The 21458-nt window shown below is 40.5% G+C and overlaps 1 protein-coding gene across 4 annotated transcripts in view; it reads left to right on the top strand.

Moving 5' to 3' along the window:
* Positions 1-21458, top strand: part of NSD1 (nuclear receptor binding SET domain protein 1) — a 157745-nt gene that overhangs the window by 721 nt on the left and 135566 nt on the right. For 3 of the 4 annotated variants that reach the window (XM_045530593.1, XM_045530592.1, XM_045530591.1), the window contains exon 2: positions 804-1747. In XM_045530593.1, the coding sequence (XP_045386549.1) occupies positions 821-1747 (927 nt within the window). In that variant the 5' untranslated portion in view covers positions 804-820. The remainder of the gene's footprint in view (positions 1-803; positions 1748-21458) is intronic. The other variant, XM_045530594.1, reaches the window with a different exon arrangement.

Below are 21458 nucleotides of genomic sequence, written 5' to 3'. Positions count from 1 at the left end.
CAAACTTTGCTTGCTGCTGAATATTGATGAGTGAGATCGGCTCGGCCGGGAGGTGCGGCCGCGTCTGCGGGAAGGAGCGCGGCCCGGGCAGGCGGCGGCGGCGTCGGCAGCAGCCATGTTTGTCAAGCTGAAGCAGCTGCTGCTGCCCTGACTCGGCTTCGCCCGCTACCTCTGTTTCTCGCCCTGCTGCGTCCTGGCCTCTGGGCCCTGTAGCTGCGGACCAAGCAGGCCTGCAGTCAGGAAGGCAAGCTCCGGGGTGCACCCGCCTCGGCCAACTCGCCTGCGGCCTGGGCACGGCCCCTGCAAAGGCTCCGGCGCTGCCTGGGCGCAGGGTGCAGCGCTATTGTGACCGCTGCGCCCGAGCGAGCGAGCCAGGAAGGAGGAGGGGTACCTTTTTGTGCGGCGTCCGGGAGGCCGCCTCGGACCCCGCAGCCCCCTCCCTTCCAGAGATCCTGCCACTGGACCCCTGGCAGGGGAGGGGAAGGACGATTCCTGGTTGAGATTTGAGAATTTGGACTGCCAGAGGGATTTTAATTTTAGTTCAGCCCAAGTGTCCACCAGTCTGCAGTGGAGGAAAAAGGGACGAGCTGTTTCCATGTGGCAGGATCTGCCCAGCTTCGGGAAGATGGTGTTTGCGGAGGCTCACCGAGGCCATTTTTACATCTTCAGTCGGGGGAACTTTTTCCGCCCATGGAAGTGCAGCAGAAAGGCATAAAGGCCACTAGGCCTTGAGAAGTGGCTGCCATTTTGAAGAGAAGAGTCAGATGGCCTATTAGATTAATTGCTGTGTTTTTGGATTCTAGGTTGATGCCGGCCCAGGATGGATCAGACCTGTGAACTACCTAGAAGAAATTGTCTGCTGCCCTTTTCCAATCCAGTGAATTTAGATGCCCCTGAAGACAAGGACAGCCCTTTCGGTAATGGTCAATCCAATTTTTCTGAGCCACTTAATGGGTGTACTATGCAGTTATCGACTGCCAGTGGAACATCCCAAAATGCTTATGGACAAGATTCTCCATCTTGTTACATTCCACTGCGGAGACTACAGGATTTGGCCTCCATGATCAATGTAGAGTATTTAAATGGGTCTGCTGATGGATCAGAATCCTTTCAAGACCCTGAAAAAAGTGATTCAAGAGCTCAGTCGCCAATTGTTTGCACTTCCTTGAGTCCTGGTGGTCCTACAGCACTTGCTATGAAACAGGAACCCTCTTGTAATAACTCCCCTGAACTCCAGGTAAAAGTAACAAAGACTATCAAGAATGGCTTTCTGCACTTTGAGAATTTTACTTGTGTGGACGATACAGATGTAGATTCTGAAATGGACCCAGAACAGCCAGTCACAGAGGATGAGAGTATAGAGGAGATCTATGAGGAAACTCAGACCAATGCCACCTGCAATTATGAGCCTAAATCAGAGAATGGTGTAAAAATGGCCATGGGAAGTGAACAACACAGCACACCAGAGAGTAGACATGGTGCAGTCAAATCGCCATTCTTGCCATTAGCTCCTCAAACTGAAACACAGAAAAATAAGCAAAGAAATGAAGTGGACGGCAGCAATGAAAAAGCAGCCCTTCTCCCAACCCCTTTTTCACTAGGAGATACAAACATTACTATAGAAGAGCAATTAAACTCAATAAATTTATCTTTTCAGGATGATCCAGACTCCAGTACCAGTACATTAGGAAACATGCTAGAATTACCTGGAACTTCATCATCATCTACTTCACAGGAATTGCCATTTGTAAGCAGTTTTTGGTACAACTTAAATATATACATAGATGTGTATCTACAGGCCACTTAAAGGGAAACTTGTGAGAAATTTGTTTTGGGTTGCTTATCAGTTCACAGCTGAAAGCCTACTGCTAATGATAGATGAGCTTTTGGGGGAAAATTTTACTTTGATTTTTAAATTTCTCTCTACTGTATGAGTTTGGTTCTTTTCAGCTTTTCCTAAGCAACTCTCCATTGAGGACTGGTTAAGTGAGTGTTTAACTTTTAAGGGTATTTGACTGAGTTCATTGATTTTTCAAGATGGAGGTATACATTTCATTAGTTTAAAAAAAAAAAAAAAAAGGCTTTGGCCAGCCAGTATCATGAGTGCTGATGAACCAGTTTATTTCTTGGAGTCTTGTTTCTGTATAAAGCATGGCTTATTTATTAGTTGATGAGTTGACTGTTGCTGCAGGTTGAAGTGCATTTTGAGCACAGATTGAAAGTGGCTAAGATGAGAAGGCTTTCTTGGACATCAGTCAAAATTTAAATTAGGCTAATTTTTCTGAATGTAGAGCAGGCATCCTATGCTTTTGATAACTGCCACCATCGGCTCTTGAACATTTTCTAGTTAAAGTTTTTCATTTTTTTTTTAAAAGAGACAGCGGTCTCCCTGTGTTGCCCAGGCTGGCCTCAAACTCCTGGGCTCAAGTGATCCTCCTCCCTAACCCTCCCAAGCAGCTGGGACTATAGTAGTTTTAAGTTTTGAAGTATATATGTTGTGTGGTGTATGTACGTATAGGTGTACATAGAAATGGAGAAAATCTAATTTGAGTTGCTGTTTTCAGCATTGCTATGTAGTATTAGAGGGTGGTGAATGATAACGTTCTTTTTTATTTGAATTTATGCAGAATTTCTTGACTTCTCTAGTTAGCTATTATGATCAGTTGACTTCTTAGCCTCAGTTTCATCACTTTTAAATTCTGAAGGTATTTGATTGCCGTAATATTTCTTTCAGCTTTAGATATTTGATTCTGATTTTGTTTCTATGTAAACACATTGTCACTGGTAATGTTACCAAACAGGATTTATTTATTTTTGCCAGCAAATGCCTTAGAAGTACCATGTAAAGGTTTTATAAGAAAAACTTACAGTACATGGTGATTGTTTTGAGTGCCTGAACATTCACTTTACTGTATATCCCTTCTGTTGTTTAAAGTTACAGAGGGAGAATGTGGGTGTGTCACTTTTTTTTCTGTTGATTCATATCTTAAATATGCATTAGTACTCCTTGGTTTCTTAGCTTGGCAACTGCAGGTTTAAAAAACTAGGTTCAATAGTTATCTTGAGTCTGTATTGTCCTAGATATGTATTATGGTGGATAGGCTGTTTTGAAAAACCTATTGGCAGCTTAGACAAATTCTTGAGTTCACATTGAAGTTTATTTTACATATATGTAGTTTTGTTTGTTTTCACATACAAATTTAAGTCTGAGAATGGAGATAGATGTTTCTCTGCAAGCATACAAATGGGGATTTAAGCCTGTCTGGTTCATATCAAACAGATGTTTGTGGAGTATTGGTTTAATTAAGAACAATTGAAAATATTGGAGCCTTTAGACAGTATCTTATTCTTCTAAAATGGAAATTAGCAAAATTGTATAAATGTAGAAAACTTTTTGAGGGAGAAATTCTAAATTGCTCAAAGACTTAATGGGTTTGAAGAAGCAGTATCTAGTTTATTCTTTTAGGACTTTGGTTCCAGGTAGTGGTTGAAATCTATTGGTTTTTATTTTTGCCTTTGATATTTTTTAACTGAGGTTTTAAAAAGGGAGGTCAATCTCAGTGTAAATTTAGTTTAACAGTGTAGCTTAGGAAGGGTGTAATTAAAAATAATTCTTCTATGTAGCCATATAGTATTGATTTCACAGTTCATTTTAAGTTCATCTGTGGAGTAGGTATAGATGCTATGCTGAAGGCTGGACCTTTTAGAAAATCCTTAGCACAAATTGTGTATGTCTCTTATTCTCTCTGTAGTGTTACCATAGAATAAGATTCTGTTGGCAGTGGATAAGAGTAATTATTAGGGTGGTAGACTCCTGTCTAGAATTAGAGAAAGATGCATAAATCAAGATCACATTTTCTGTTGTTTTGTTTATCTAGCTCTCAGCAGACTGACTCCTGTCATAAATGAGCAGCCTCTTCAGTTTACCCTCATGTGCCCTTCATCTATTTCTGTGAACAGTGATGTGAAATGGTTGTCATTACAGTTTATAATCCTGACCTGGTGCTTTCATATTTAACTGAGTTGTTACCTTCTTTTTTTTTTTTTTTTGAGACAGAGTCTCACTCTGTTCCGGGGGCTAGAGTGCCGTGGCGTCAGCCTAGCTCACAGCAACCTCAAACTCCTGGGCTCAGGTGATCCTTCTGCCTCAGCCTCCCCAGTAGCTGGGACTACAGGCATGCACCAGCATGCCCGGCTAATTTTTTTTTTTGTATGTATTTTAGTTGTTTGGCTAATTTCTATTTTTAGTAGAGACGGGGTCTCGCTCTTGCTCAGGCTGGTCTTGAACTCCTGAGCTCAAACGATCCGCCCGCCTTGGCCTCTGAGAGTGCTAGGATTACAGGCGTGAGCCACTGTGTCCGGCGAGTTGTTACCTTCTAATTCCTCCCACTACACAAGGCCTTTGTGCTTTGTACGTGGTAGGTGTTTGATAAAATCTTAAAGGAAGGTTTGTCCCCAGATCCCTAAGTTTAAATAGGCAATAACTTAGAGTTTATTAAGTGCTTTGGTCTGTATTGTCTCGTTGGGTCTTCCTAGCCTTGTGGTGAAAAGAGACGTCATAGAAGAAATAGGTTAGCTTTCATGGCACTTGAGATCACTGGAGTCAAACTTGAAGTCATAGAATTAACTGAATAACCCTTGGCTTATTTTACTGACTTCTGAAAGGTCTGTGATACCTTTGGCTGTGTCTGAGGTAACTCTTGGATTTCTCACTACTAGGATGATTTAGAGCAGTTGTTTGTTTTCTATTCTTCTTCACTTAGATATTTTTATGAAGAATTTATACTATAGTTATATTTGTGAATTTATGATCCTCAAAGTTTTTAGAATGTAGCCAGCTTCAGGATGGTTTGACATATATATGATACCATGGATGTTTAAGGAATCGAGTGAAGAGATAAATGAAACCTAGAGCAGTTGAGGCTTCAAGAAAGAAGTGGGACTTGAATTGGCCTTGGCTGGATTGACTTTGTTAGGTTTAGAAGGGTACTTTGGATGTGGAGAATTAAAACAGCATAATATTTTCAGAGGATAATTGTTGGGGGTTGCTTGGGTAGGATGAATGTAGTCAAATAATAGGGCCTAGAAATCTAGACTAAACCATTTGGTATTGATGTGATAGGAACTGGGAGCTATTGAGGGATTTTAGCTGAGAAGTGATAATGATGAAATCTATGTTTGGAAGACTGGCTGGGTGAGATTAAAGGCAAGGTTAGGATGTAGGAGTCTGTTGCAGTAGTAATTAAGACTGGGACTTGAGTGTAATTAGTACTAGAAAGAAAGGGGATAAATCTGAAAGACTATTTCAAAGGGAGAAAGTTAGAATTGACGACCCCGCTGGAGGAAACATTGGAGCCTGGATTTGAAGAATGAAAGAGACATGAGGGTAGATGTCTAAGGCTTATAGTGTTGGTGCCTGAGAAAAAAATGATTCTTCATAGGTTCCCTGCTCTTCTCTACCCATCATCTCAGCAGTTCTTTACTGCCTTCTTTCCTCTCAGAAGAAGGTTGATCCTTTCTTTACACCTTTGAGGTTCTGCTCTCTATCTGACTCCCTCCTCCTTTCTGGGTGACCTTGTTTTGTTAATTGCTCTTTCCCCTTTCCCTCTGGTTCTTCTTTTTCTACTTCCCTCCACTACATCACTTTCTCTGCCTAAAACCATGGTGGCATCTTACTCCAAAGGAATCTTCTTTTATCCTGTAACCCTTAAAGTAACTATTCCCCTTTCTGGTAAGAGTCATCTAGTTTGTTTACCTCTCCTTAATGCTCTGTAGTTTGGCTTCTGTATTCTACTCTGCTTAAATTGTTCTTTCATAAGTCACAGATGAGACCTTCTTTATACTTATTCTGCTGTATTTGCAGCATTTTGACCACTATTCTTTAAACAGTACTTTTTTGAATGTTTATTCTTTTTCTTCCTCTTTCCCTGCAGTCTCATCCATTTTCTTTCTTTTCTTTTTTTTTTTTTGAGACAGAGTGTCACTTTGTTGCCCTGGCTAGAGTGAGTGCCCTGGTGTCAGCCTAGCTCACAGCAACCTCAAACTCCTGGGGTCAAACGATCCTACTGCCTCAGCCTCCCGAGTAGCTGGGACTACAGGCATGCACCACCATGCCCGGCTAATTTTTTCTATATATATTTTAGTTGACCAGCTAATTTGTTTCTCTTTTTAGTAGAGACAGGGTCTCGCTCTTGCTCAGGCTGGTCTCGAACTCCTGACCTCGAGCGATCTACCCGCCTCGGCCTCCCAGAGTGCTAGGATTACAGGCGTGAGCCACCGCGCCCGGCCTCATCCATTTTCATTAATTCACTTTACTACTGCTCTGTTGTATGAAACTCTCTCTGACCTAACTTCTTAGCTTCAGACCAAGAATTCTTTTTTTTTTTTTTGTTTGAGACAGAGTCTCACTCTGTTGCCTGGGCTAGAGTGCCATGGTGTCAGCCTAGCTCACAGCAACCTCAAACTCCTGGGCTCAAGCGATCCTCCTGCTTCAGCCTCCCGAGTAGCTGGGACTATAGGCATGTGCCACCATGCCCGGCTAATTTTTTCTATATATTTTTAGTTGTCCAGCTAATTTCTTTTTATTTTATTTTTTTAGTTGAGATGGGTCTCACTCATGCTAAGTCTCAAATCCTGAGCTCAAACGATCCACCCGCCTTGGCTTCCCAGAGTGCTAGGATTATAGGCGTGAGCCACCACCCCCGGCCAGACCAAGAAATTAAAAAAAAAAAAATCTTTATTTTGGGTTGGACGTGGTGGCTTCTGCCTGTAATCTTAGCACTCAGGGAGGCCAAGGCAGGAGGGTAGCTTGAAGTTAGGAATTTGAGACCAGCCTCAACAAGATCAAGACCCCATCTCTACTAAAAATAGAAAGAAATTAGCCAGGCATGGTGGCACATGCAGATACTTGGGAGGCTGAGGCAGGAAGATGGCTTGAGCCCAGTAGTTTGAGGTTGCTGTGACCTAGGCTGAGGTCATGGCACTTTAGCCTGGGCAATGGAGCAAGACCCTGTCTCAAAAAAAAAAAAAAAATTGGAAACAGGGTCTCACTGTTTTGCTTGGACTAGAGTGCTGTGGCGTCACCATAGCTCACTGCAACCTCAAACTGCTGGATTGAAGGGATCCTCCTGCCTTGGCCTCTGGAGTAGCCAGGACTATAGGCACATGCCACCACACCCAGCTAATTTTTCTATTTTTTGTAGGGACACAGTCTCACTATGTTGCTCAGGCTGGTTTCAAACTCCTGGCCTCAAGCAATCCTCCCTCCTCAGCCTCTCAAAGTACTAGGATTATAGGTGTAAGCCACCGCACCCAGCATGGACCAATAAATTCTAATTGCTAACTGGCTTCTCTCCTACCTTGTGTCATACTCACTTAAAATGTAACATTATTTCCATTTTGAACCCATCTCTCTTACTGCCAAATGTGCGTTTCCTTCTGTTAATGATGGCATCATCATCCTTTTCATCTCAAGGCTGGGAACCTAGAATCACTTACTCATTTATATGATTAAAACGTATTTGGTCAGGTGTGGTTGCTCACACTTGTAATCTTAGTACTTTTGGGAGGCTAGGAGTTCGAGACCCTGTCTCTACAAAAAATAGAAAAATTAGCTGGGCGTGGTGGCATGTGCCTGTAGTCCCAGCTACTCGGGAGGCTGAGGCAGGAGGATCCCTTGAGTCCCAGGAGTTTGAGGTTGCTGTGACCTATGATGATGCCACGGCACTCTAGCATCAGCAACACAGTGAGACCCTGTCTCAAAAAAAACCCAAACCATATTTGAGGACCCCCTCTGTGCCAGGCACTGCTAGTATTAAAAAAGAGAGAGATAGTCTGTGCTTTTGAGGAACTTCTCTGTTTGGCAAAGACTAGTGTAAGCAATGGCAATACAGAATGCTAAGTGGTTTGGTAGGTGTTATATATGCATTACTTTGGTAGTGTGGAGGAAAGCATGCCTGGAGTAATCAGGAAGGACTTCACAGAGTGGTTATTTATAATTTGAACTGAGACATGCCAGTAAGAGTGAATAGCATATGTAAGTGGCAAGAAATTCTTGGGTAGGTATCTGGGAGGAGAATGGGGTTGTCAGGAGATAAAGGTATAAAGATGGGCTTGTTTTATACCGTGCTGCGTAGCTGAATTTTTATGCTATTGCTAAATTATACAGATCTCAGACTTTCCCTTTCTTCATTCCTGTTCTACTATAAGGTCTTTATCACTGGTCTTTGTTTGGTTTTTCTCTCCAGTCTATCCTATATAAAATTACTTCCTGCTTACCAAATGAGAAATGCTGGGTCTCTGCTTAAAGCTTTAGCTTCGGTGCCTCACTCTTCTCATTGTCCTAACAGATAAAGTCCAAATTCAGTGTGCTCTTTGATAGGATCCTATTCTGACCTTTCCAAATCTTATGCTATGCCTTTGTGCACCCTGGGTTTAGCCAGACCTTACTCTATACTCTGCCTTGGCTCATGCCTTTATGCTCCTGGTCTGATTCATCTTTGCATTTTAGCAGTGTGTGGTGGACACATGTATTTATTGAGTGAATGGTGCTATTACAGAGGTTCAAGTTCGGAAAGAGTAAATTTTAAGTAGGAAGATCGTGAGTGGACTTGCGGCTCTCCTCATTTTCAGTGTACCAAATTTTAAAACTTCACAGGTTTTTGTGACTTAGTTTCCTCATGCATCAGTTACTAAGGCTTTTGAATTTCAGCTCCTTGGTAGCTCAAGAACTCATTATTCTTTGCGTTCTCAACTTCTACTCTTCTAATTAAAGATATTAAATCATAATGGTTTTGGAGTTGAACAGATCTCTTAGTGTATACTAGACTACCTGTTTAATTGCAGAAGTTCCTTAATCTCTCCAGGGCCCAGTTCCACATATCTAAATTGGGGCTACTAGTATCTTCCTTGCAGGTTGTTGAGATGATGCAACAGGATAATTTACAGGAAGTAGTTAGCACAGTGCTAGTCCTGAAGTAGGTTCTCAGTGAGTGATATCTATTATTGGATGCCAAGAGCCAAATGAATATTTCGAAGAGTTGTGAATTTTGAGAAAGATATCTTTGAGTTGTTCTTGTTTTTCTCTGTATTCTCCCAAACACTTTTCTTGTTTAATTGGTAAGTTAAAGACATTAGCTACCATTGATAATTTCTATTTTTTATTTAATAATCAGGAGGATTTAATTTGTGCAGTAGGATCAATAGCTTTTTGTACCGTAACTATTAAGTGGTGTACCTATTACATTCTTGCTTTTTTTTTTTTTTTTTTTTTTTGAGACAGAGTCTCAACTCTGTTGCCCAGGCTAGAGTGCCGTGGCGTCAGCCTAGCTCACAGCAACCTCAAACTCCTGGGTTCAAGCGATCCTACTGCCTCAGCCTCCCAAGTCGCTGGGACTACAGGCATGTGCCACCATGCCTGGCTAATTTTTCTACATATATATTTTTTAGCTGTCCATATAATTTCTTTCTATTTTTAGTAGAGACGGGATCTCACTCTTTTTCAGGCTGATCTTGAACTCCTGAGCTCAAACAGTCCACCCGCCTCGGCCTCCCAGAGTGCTAGGATTACAGGCGTGAGCCACTGCGCCTAGCCCTACATTCTTGCTTTTTGCTGATTGTCCATTGTCATAATGTTTTCTTTTTTTTTGAGACAGGGTCTCACTTTTTTGCTCAGGCTAAAGTGCTTACTGAAACCTCAAACTCTTGGTCTCAAGGGATCCTCCTGCCTTAGCCATGTCCAGCTAATTTTTAAATTTTTTGTAGAGACAGGGTCTTGCTATGTTGCCCAGGTTGGTCTTGAACTCCTGGCCTCAAGTGATCCTCCCCTTCAGCCTCCCAAAGTGCTGGGACTACAGGTATGTGCCACCACGTGCAGCCTATTATAGATATAAGTGTTTCATTTCTACACCCTGGATTTCAGGGAAGCCCAATGAAAGGAGATCCAACATCTTTTCTGGTGGTAGATTTGATTCCAATTTAACAGTTATTTCCAAAACTTCTTTAAATGATCTCAAATGTAGCCTTTTAAAGCAATTGTGAATCTTTTTTTATTTAGAAAAATTAAACTTAAAAATAGAATGGGCCAGGCGCAGTGGCTCACGCCAGTAATCCTAGCACTTTGGGAGGCTGGAGGTGGGAGAATTGCTTGAGGCCAGGAGTTGGAGAGCAGCCTGAGCATGAGCGAGATCCTGTATCTACAAAAAAGAGAAAGAATTAGCTAGGCTTGGTAGCATGTGCCTGTGTTCCCAGCTGTTCCGGAGGCTGAGGCAGGAGGATTGCTTGAGCCCAGGAGTTTGAGGTTGCACTGAGCTGTGATGAGGCCACTGCACTCTTGTTCTGGCAACAGAGGAAGACCTTGTCTCCCAAAAAAAAAAAAAAAAAAGGGCGGGGCGCAGTGGCTCAAGCCTGTAATCCTAGCCCTCTGGGAGGCTGAGGCGGGTGGTTCACTCAAGGTCAGGAGTTCGAGACCAGCCTGAGCGAGACCCTGTCTCTACTAAAAATAGAAAGAAATTATCTGGACAACTAAAAATATATATATATATAGAAAAAATTAGCTGGGCATGGTGGCACATGCCTGTAGTCCCAGCTACTTGGGAGGCTGAGGCAGTAGGATCGCTTAAGCCCAGGAGTTTGAGGTTGCTGTGAGCTAGGCTGACGCCACGGCACTCACTCTAGCCAGGGCAACAAAGTGAGACTCTGTCTCAAAAAAAAAAAAAAAAAAAAATGATTCTCTCTCCTCCCCTCCCTGCCTCTCTCCCTCTGTCTTCCTCCCCATGTATGTGCGTGCACTTTTTTTCCGCTTTGGTTAATGTTAAGGACATCTATCCATATAAGTAGGTGGAAAGATTTCCATTCTTTTTTTATTATAGGCATTTTTATTGGGTTAGATGTAGATTCACATGCAGGTGTAAGGAATAATACAGAGAGGTCTCTTATATTTTGCTTGGTTATGCAATGGTAACATTTTTCAAAAAACATCTAATACTACAGCCAGCATACTGACATTGCTGTAATTCACCACTCTTATTCAGGTGTTCCCAGGCCCTCAAAAGAAAAGTCTCTGTTTCTGTAAGGACATATTCCCAGTTATACTGGTACTCATTTGTTATATGTGTATTAAGTTCTTTACATTTTTGTCACCTGTGTAGGTTAGTATATCCACCACCACAGTCAAATTCCTGAACAGTTCTAACACCATAAAGATTTGTCCTGTTGGTTACCCTTTTATAACCACACTCACCTCCTTCTTGGCAACTGTTTCTTCCCTAAGCTCTTTCAGCTACTAATCTGTCCTTTTTTCCTAAAATTTTGTCATTTCAAAAATGTTATATAACTGGAATTATACAGTATACAGCCTTTTGGGATTGGTTTTTTTCACTTAGCATAATTTTCTAGAGATTCATCCAAGGTGTTGAGTATATCAGTAATTCCGTTTTATTACTTAGTAATATTCCATGATATGAATATACCATAGTTTGTGTAACTCTTTACCTATCGAAGGACATCTGGGCTGATTCTAGCTTTTGGCTATTAAAATAAAAATGCTGTGAACATTTGTGTGTAGGTTTTTGTGTGAATATAAGTTTTCACTTTTCTGGGATAAATGCCCAGTAGAGCAATTAATTACAGGATCCTTTGGTATTGACATGTTTAGTTTTATAAGAAATTGTTCAACTGTTTTCCACAGTGTCTATACCATTTACATTCTCACTGGCAATGTGTGGGTGATCCATTTTCTTTTTTTCTTTTTCCTTTTGAGACAGAGTCTCGCTCTGTTGCCCAGGCGAGTGCCATGGTGTCAGCCCAGCTCACAGCAACCTGAAGCTCCTGGGCTGAAGTTATACTCCTGCCTCAGCCTCCCAGAGTGCTGGATTATAGGCTCGAGCCACTGCAATGGCCTAATTGTGGTTTTAATTTGCCTGTCTGTGATAGCTAATGATGTTGAACATCTTTTTGTGTACTTATTTGCCATCCGTATATCCTCTTTGGTGAAATATATTCATTTCTTTTGCCCATTTTCTATTTGGATTTTTTTTTTCTTTTTTACTGTTGAGTTTTGAGAGTTCATTATGTATTCTAGATTATCTACATTCTTTTAAATGGCTATATACAAACTATAATTTTAAAACGTTACTTTCAGTTTTAGATAATTTTTTCTTTTCTTTTTTTTTTTTTTGAGGCAGAGTCCCACTCTGTCACCCTGGCTAGAGTGCTATGGCATCAGCCTAGCTTACAAGCAACCTTAAACTCCTGGGCTCAAGCAATCCTTCTGCCTTAGCCTCCCGAGTAGCTGGGACTACAGGCATGAGCCACCATGCCCGGCTAATTTTTTCTATATATTTTTAGTTGTCCAGCTAATTTCTTTCTATTTTTTTAGTAGAGACGGGGTCTTGCTCTTGCTTAGGCTGGTCTTGGGAACTCGTGAGCTCAAATGATTCACTCGCCTCGGCCTCCCAGAATGCTAGGATTACAGATGTGAGCCACCGCACCCGGCCCCATGATACTTTTTGAAGGATTGCTGGAACGCTAAAATCTATTTTGGAGGATGATCAATTATGTTTACACATTAGATTAAATTAAAAATAATTAATGGTTATGTGATATCTCCTGACATACCAGGAAGAGTCTGAAGTTAGTTTTTCTTTGTAAATTATGAGAATATATTCCCTTTGTCATCTCTAATTTCTCTTGATTCTGTAATTGGAGCTGTTGGGGCTCCCTGGTGAAAGTAGGTGATGTGTTAGTTGTGTCTGTAGGCAGGGAAAATAACAGGCATTAATGCCATATTCATTGTCATTGAAATTTAACATCCAAAGTCATTTCTTTTCTTTTTTTTTTTGAGACAGAGTCTCACTCTGTTGCCTGGGCTAGAGTACCGTGGCATCAGCCTAGCTCACAGCAACCTCAAACTCCTGGGCTCAAGTGATCCTCCTGCCTCAGCCTCCCGAGTAGCTGGGACTACAGGCATGCGCCACCACACCCCGCTAATTTTTTCTATATATATTTTTAGTTGTCCATATAATTTCTTTTTTTTTTTTAGTGGAGACGGGGTCTCGCTTTTGCTCAGGCTGGCCTCGGAACTCCTGGGCTCAAATGATCTACCCACCTTTGCCCCCCAGAGTGCTAGGATTACAGGTGTGAGCCACCACGCCTGGCCAGTCATTTCTTTTTTTTTAATTTTTATTTTATTTTTTTTTTGAGACAGACTCTTGCTTTGTTGCCCGGGCTAGAGTGAGTGCCATGGCATCAGCCTAGCTCACAGCAACCTCAAACTCCTGGGCTTAAGCGATTCTCCTGCCTCAGCCTCCTTAGTAGCTGGGACTACAGGCATATGCCACCATGCCTGGCTAATTTTTTCTATATATATTTTTAGTTGACCAGATAATTTCTTTCTATTTTTAGTAGAGACGGGGTCTCACTCTTGCTCAGGCTGGTCTCGAACTCCTGACCTTGAGCAATCCACCTGCCTCGGCCTCCCAGAGTGCTAGGATTACAGGCGTGAGCCACCGCACCTGGCCCATTTCTTTTGTTTAAAAAAGGTTATTATTCCAGCCTGAGCAACGTATCAAGACTTCGTTTCTACAAAACAGGAAAATTAGCTGGGCATGAGGCACACAACTGTAGTTCCGACTGCTCAGGAGGCTGAGGCAGGAGGATTGCTTGAGCCCAGGAGTTTGAGGTTGCTGTGAGCTAGGCTGGCGCCACAGCACTCTAGCCTGGTTAACAGAGTGAGACTCTGTCTCAAAGGAAAGAACCAGAAAAAACAAAGATTGGTTCTTGCTCTCTCATCCAGGCTAGAGTGCAGTGGCATATTCATAGCTCACTGTAACCCTCAAATTCCTGGGCTTCAAGCTATCCTGTGTCAGCCTCCCGAGTAGCTGGGACTACAGGTGTGTGCCACCATGCCTGGCTAATTTTTAGTTTTTTTCCAGAGATGAGGTCTCTGTGTTTCCCAGGCTGGTCTTCAGGTCCTGGCATCAGGCAATCCTCCCACCTCAGTCTCCCAAAGTGCTGGGATTACAGGCCTATTTTTTGTTTAAATGATTGAAATTATATTTTTTTATCTGTATTTTTACTCTGAATGTCGATTCTTGTATTTCCTATCAGCTTGTTTCTGTTTCTTAATTTCCGCTGGTACTCAGTAGGAAAAAGTGTAGATTAAATCTTGTTTTGAAAGAGTCATAAGGGTCTTTCCAAACTGTTGGTAAGAATTTGTTAAAATTGACCAGACTGGAAGTCATTACAGTTTTGTTTTTTAAAATAATAGATTATATTAGCATTGTATTTAACCTTATATTTTGACTTTTCTATAGTAGATGTGAAGTAATTTAGTTAACTTTCTTTCTTCAGTTGACAAATAATGGCAAAAGTGATAAAGATGAATGAAGTGTCTTAAGTAGAAAGTCAGTTTGGGATTGTAGAAAGAATATGGGCTTTGGAGTTGCACATGCTTCCATTTGAGACTAAACTTAATTCCTGTTTTTGTCTCAGACAAAGGACCTCTCAACCTCAGTTTCATAATCGATGAAATGTTTTGAAAATTAATTCCTAGCATAGTGCATGGCACATGGTAGTTATTTGCTATCATTAATCATCATAGTTAACATATATTGAGTGCTAGGCAGCCAGGCTCTGTACTGTGTATTTAATAAGTGTTTTCCATTTATTTTTTGTATTTCTTTTTTAATCTTAAATGCCAAACTTACATTTCTGATGACTTTGGGGAAGTAAAACTTTGTATTTTGTTTTGCTTTGTTTTGTTTTAATAAAAAGAGATTGATTTTAATTGACAAAAATTTATGGATGACTCACTCTTAGAAAAGTGACTCACTGGCAGTGGCGGTATCCTTCCAGTTGGTTTGAAATTCAAGAAGTCTGGGTGGGGTCAGTAATGAGAGGTAAAGGTGCTAAATATGTTCCCAGACACATTGAAAAACTTCCTTGTCACTCAGATAATGGGTTATGTGTCAAACTGGGAGGAAAGGAAGCAGTTAAAGGTTTTTGTAAGAACAGCCTAGTTGTAATTCTCGCCTGTGTAAATGAGCAGTCAGGTGAGGGAACAGATGAGTTCCAGGACCAAGATGGCCAAAATGAGGTCAAGGTATATCCTGCTGGGCTCAGGAAAGGAATGCTGCAGGCACGGTATGAGAAGTAGGGTGTTGCCTGAGGAAGAGAAACACAAAACACAGTGTGCAATGAGAAATACATACGTGGTCTTGATACAATATGTATTTGGTCTTTGTCTGGTTGGTTCCTCACACAGAGCTCCCAACACCTTTGTAATTTCCTGAGTGATTAAGAGTGATAGCGGTGTATTTTGTTATGCAGGGATGGAAAGGGTGTGATACCTTTCTTCCCCATCCTCAGGGTCACTGCTGACACTCCTGGAACAACATACAAGTTAACAGGAGAAAGGCATAACAAATTTATTTAATCCAAGTTTTACATGACATGGGAGCCATCAGAAATGAAGAACTCTTAGGTAGATAGTTAGGATCTCTGGCTCTTCTTGGGACAAGGGTGCCCTGCTTTGGTGCTGTCTCTGTTAGCTAATTTAATCCTCAAAACAACCCCACCTGAGTTGCTAAACAACCATTATTTCAGGTTTACACATTAGGAAATTGAAGCTTAGAGAGATTAAGTGGTTACCCAAGTAATGGCACTTGTATTCCAACCAAGGCCATCTGCTGCCTCCCCTATTACAGAGGACTAAGAATACTTCATTACATAATGCATTTTTAGTGGATTCTTGTGTTGTAAATGAAAGGATAAGAGATGGTAATGTGATTACTTGTTTTTGTCAAGTTTGCATGTAAATTTGGCCTAAAAACATGAATAAAAAGGCAAGTAATATCTGCAAATCTGTTCTGTCCTGTATTTCAAAGGCAAATATAACTTCTGTCCAGTATGAGAATTTCTTTCTCTGACTTCTCAGTTACGGCTATGTATAGCCACAGTGTAGCCACTGGGGCTAATTTTTTAATGTTTTTACAATGTAAGTATGGAGTAATGAAACGTTCTTTCAGTTAATCATATTAGAAATGAATGTTCCATTCAAAGGATAGTTTTCTTACCTTGAGAAACTAGACACTTTTTAAAAATTGAGGTTAAAATTTAAATAACTTACACTTCACCATTGTAACCATTTGAGGTATATAATTCAGTGGCATTTCCTACATATATACAATGTTGTGGAACCATTGCCATTGTCTAATTCCAGAACATTTTCACCACCTCAGATAAGAAACCCCTTATCCATTAAGTAGTCACTCCCACAACCCCTTTACCCCCAACCACTGGTGACCCACTAGTGAGCTTTCTGTCTTTGTGGATAAACCTAGACATTTCATGTAAATGGAATCATAAAATATGTGGCCTTTTGTGTCTGGTTTCTTTCATTTATTTCATTTCATTCATTTCAATGTTTTCACTGTTCATCCCTATTGTAGAATGTATCAGTACTTCCTTCCTTTTTATGGCCAAACAATACTCTTGCATGAATATACCACATTTTGTTTATTTATTCCTCTGTGGTGAATATTTGGTTTGTTTGTACTTTTTTTGTTTTTCTTTTTGGCTATGAGAAATAATGCTTCTATGAATAGTCACGTACAAGTTTTAGTTTGACCACCAGTTTTTAAATTTTTGGGTATCTACCTAGGAGTAGAATTACTGGACCACGTGCTAATTTTGTTAAACTTTTTGAGTAATCACCAAAGTTTTTTCCACAGAGCCTATAGCATGTTATATTCTCAACAGCAATATATGAGGGTTCCAATTTCTCTACATCCTGACCGACACTTATTTTCCATTTTTTTTTTTAGTATAGCCATCTTAGTATGTGTGAAGTAGTAAAATAGTATCTCCTTTTGGTTTTAATTTGTATTTCTTTAATAACTAATGATATTAGGCCGGGCGCGGTGGCTCACGCCTGTAAGCCTGGCAATCTGGGAGGCTGAGGCGGGCAGATCGTTTGAGCTCAGGAGTTCGAGACCAGCCTGAGCAAGAGCAAGACCCCATCTCTACTAAAAAAAAATATAGAAAGAAATTAGCTGGACAACTAAAAATATATATAGAAAAAATTAGCCGGGCATGGTGGCACATGCCTGTAGTCCCAGCTACATGGGAGGCTGAGGCAGGAGGATTGCTTGAGCCCAGGAGCTTGAGACTGCAGTTACGGTTGTGCCACTGCACAAAAACTGCTCATTGAAAAATAACTTCCCATTCTTCCCTTTTCCTTGTTTCTGGTAACTTACCTCTATTGTGTTTTCAGTCTTGTTGAATTTGCCTATCCTGGGTACTTCATGTAAGTGGAATCATAAGATATTTGGTCCTTTTGTGTCTGGCATATTTCACTTAGCATATGCTTTCAAGGTTTTTCCATGTTGTAGCATGTATCAGAACTTTTTTATGGCTGCATAATCTTCTGTTATATAGATAATACCACATTTTGTTATCCATTCATCTGTGATGAACATTTGGGTTATTTTTACCTTTTTGATGATGTAAATAATGCTTCTGTGAACATGGGGATACAAATATCTGTTTCAGTCCCTGCTTTCAATTCTTTTGGGTATATACCTGGGGTAGAATTGCTGGGTCACGTGGTAATTCTATGTTTAACTCTTTGAGGAAACCCACCCCTTTTCTTTCTTAAGTGTTTGCTTTGCTGAGTATTTTCCCCACTTCCTGTAATTGCTTGTGATAGTTTTCCCGCATTTGTTTGCTGCTTTTGGGGGGAAACTGGCCTTTGAAGTTCACTGCTCCCCATGTCCTCTTATTTCACTGTAGACACTTTTGACTATGTTGACCTTTGCTTATGTACTTTTGGAGTTTACTTTTGGTAATCATCTTTTTAAATTTTTTTATTTTTGGAGACAGTCTCTGTCTGTTGCCCCAGCCTAGCTCACAGCAACCTCAACCTCCTGGGCTCAAGTGATCCTCCTGCCTCAGCCTCCTAAGTAGCTGGGACTACAGGTGCATGACACTATGCCCGACTAATTTTTGTACTTTTTTTAGAGACAGGGTCTCACTCTTGCTCAGGGTGGTCTGGAACTCCTGAGCTGAAGTGATCCTCCTGCCTTGGCCTCCCAGTGTTAGGATTACAAGTGTGAGCCACTGCTGTCTTTAGATCTTGCTGTTATATCAGGTAAAAGTAAGGACTAAATCTGGTAAAGAAATTAAAGTAATAGGTAACAGCTAGGTTCTAATTGTGACTCAGAAGTTAACATGAAAACACAAATAATTTTTTTTTTTGGAGACAGAGTCTCCCTCTGTTGCCCAGGCTAGAGTGCCGTGGCATTAGCCTAGCTCACAGCAACCTCAAACTCCTGGTCTTAAGCAATCCTTCTGCCTCAGCTTCTCAAGTAGCTGGGACTACAGGCATGCGCCACCATGCCCGGCTAATTTTTTTCTATTTTTAGTTGTTTGGCTAATTTCTTTATATTTTTAGTAGAGATGGGATCTCCCTCTTGCTCAGGCTGGTCTCGAACTCCTGGCCTCGAACAATCCTCCCGCCTCGGCCTCCCAGAGTGCTAGGATTATAGGCGTGAGCCACCACGTCTAGCCCAACACGAATGGTTTTTATCATGTGATAGAGTTTACTTCTTAGTGGTCCTGTATGGCAGGGTTTGCCAACTATGGCCTGCAGTCCAAATCTGGCCAATACTTGGGGTTGTATAACCCATTAGTCGAAGAATAGTTTTTATATTTGTGAATAATTGAGACAAAATCAAGGGAAAATATTTTGTATCATGTTAAACTTGTATGAAGTTAAAATTTCAGTACCATATAGGAATTTCTGTTGGAATATGGCTACTGTCATTCTTTTACATGTTGTCTATGGCTGTTTTTTGTGCTATGATGGGAGAGTTGAGTAGTTGTGGAAAGAGTAGAGTATATGTCTTGCAGAGTTTAAAATATTTACTGTCTGGCATATACAAAAAAAAGTTTACCAACTCCTAGTGTATGGTAGCTCAAGAATTATTGAATGAATGATCTTATAAGAACAATACTTATTAATATAAGTTCTGGTGTGTATGTCAAAATATTATTTCATAGGCACCTCTAGTTTAAGCTTTAATGAATGGAAGCAGTTATTGGGAGTCCTTCTGGTTAATGGGAAGGATGTTTATCGGAACTCTGTTATTCAAATCATGATTTTGGTCAACATTCTTTGGTTTTCAGAAAAGAGGGTAAAAAGTTTTGTTCTCCTATAATGTTGTTACATAGCATTTTTTCATAGTACGTTACAAATATTTTTGTGTCCTGTATCCTCTACTAAACTTAAAACTTTAAGCCTGGGCTGGTGTTGTCTTTATTTTATTTCACTGGAGCCTACATAGTTCCTGATTAGTAGATAAAGAATAAATATTTGTAGGAGGAATGAACGAATGTTCTGTTAGATAAGCAAATACCTAAGTCATTTCTCATATTTTGATTCTTCTGCAGAGAGGAAAGCTCCATTTGTATTTGAGATGTAAATAAAAAATAAATAGGGACTTACTTGCCTGAGACAGAATCGGTTGGAAAAAGTTATTACATAATCAGAGCACTATTGCCCAAAATAGTTATCTGTCTTTTAAGCCACCAAAGTATAGCTTGTACACGTTTATTATTTCATTGATTTTGTTTCTGGCAAATATGGTCTCAAAAGATTAGGGGTAATGTTCTGTTCTTTTTCTTTCCTTTTTTGGATTTTTGAGACAGGGTCTCGATCTGTTGACTGGGCTATTAGAGTGCAATGGCGTCGTCATAGCTCACTGCAACCTTAAACTCTTGGTCTCAGGGGATCCTCCTGCTTCAGCCTTCTGAGTAGCTGGGACTATAGGCACCTACCACCATGCCTGGTTAATTTTTCTATTTTTAGTGGAGACGGGGGTCTCACTATATTGCTCAGGCTGGTCTTAAACTCTTGGCCTCAAGCAGTCCTTCTGCCTCAGTCTCCCAAAGTGCTGGGATTACAGGCATGAGTCTCTGTTCCCAGACTAATTTTCTGTAATTAATTTCAGTGGTGAGTAGGAAGAAAATTTGAATGCATATATAAGTTACAGAAGTGTAACAGCATTCTAAGAAGGGCAAATAATGTTATAGCTTTGACTGTAATATGTGGTACATCATTTAAACCACATGGAAATGATGTATGTCATTTCAGATAGTAACATCCAGAATAAAGTTTTAAGAAATTAGTTTCCAGTTTCCAGAATGGTAAGTGGTATATTCTGTCTGCATTTTACAGCAAAAGCATATTTGTAATATGAACATTCAAATGTAAAAATTATACCTTTTCCTCATTTCAGTGACTTCAAACTCAGTGTTTTGAAATTGAAGGATTGAAATATACAAGTATTCGATTATTCTCTTAATTTTTGCAGTTGTATATCCAGTATACAGTCTGCATTTATCAGAAATGTTTAAAAGTGGCTTTTGTCTAGAAAGGCTCATTCCTATAAGATATTCATCATGTTGGAAGAGCTTTTAACAATTTTATTTTGTATTTTGCAAAAAAGGTCTCTAGTGGTGACCTCAGGATTCTTTAACACCAGGGCTTAGTCCAGAGTCCAGGTCCAACTTTTTGGAAAGAGTAGGGTGGTAGATATTCAGACTTTGGGGATAGCAGCTGTGTCCCGTTGGAAACTTTCTGTTTGGAGTGTTTCAGTGGTAGATGGGGGTGGTAGTCACCTACTAGAATTCTTGTGAGGTTTCTTATATTTCATGTGAAGGAACTTGGCACATTGTGGAACATTCTCTGAAATGTTATTTTCGTCCTAGTTTTGAGATTCAGTGTGTAGTGTGGTCCCAGTTTAAAAATTGTCAAGGCTTTTTTTTTTTTTTTTTAATTTAAAGACTGGCCCAAAAACATTGGGTTTTCAAATTTTGCATGTCATTGATCAGTCACTTTAATAGATTTATTTGACTGAGTTTTTTTTTTTTTTTTTTTTTTTTTTGGTTTTTTTTGGTTTTTTTGAGACAGAGTCTTGCTGTGTTGCCTGAGCTAGAGTGCTGTGGTGTCAGCCTTGCTCACAGCAGCCTCAAACTCCTGGGCTCAAGTGATCCTCCTGCCTCAACCTCCCGAGTAGTTGGGACTACAGGCGTGCACCATCACGCCTGGCTAATTTTTTCTACTTTTAGTAGAGACAGTGTCTTGCTCTTGCTCAGGCTGGTCTTGAACCTCTGACCTTAAGCAATCCTCCTGCCTTGGCCTCCCAGAGTGCTAGGATTACAGGCGTCAGCCACCTTTCCCGGCCTTACTCAGTATATTTAAGATATTATTGGTTTTTCATCATTTATTAGATTGGTATTTGATCCTGTTTGTTCACCAGAAACTTTGTGTCTTAGTTCATTTTCTGCTGCTATAACAATACCACAGACTGGATAATTTTTTTTTTTAAGTTTTATTTATTTTTTTTAGAGACAGTGTCTCGTTCTGTCACCCAGGCTGGAATGCAGCGGCTTGAGGA

This window comes from Lemur catta, chromosome 18 (genome assembly GCF_020740605.2).
Source record: "Lemur catta isolate mLemCat1 chromosome 18, mLemCat1.pri, whole genome shotgun sequence".
Lineage (NCBI taxonomy): Eukaryota > Metazoa > Chordata > Mammalia > Primates > Lemuridae > Lemur > Lemur catta.
Note: the sequence above shows the minus strand (reverse complement) of the source record. Positions and strands in the feature narration are given on the sequence as shown.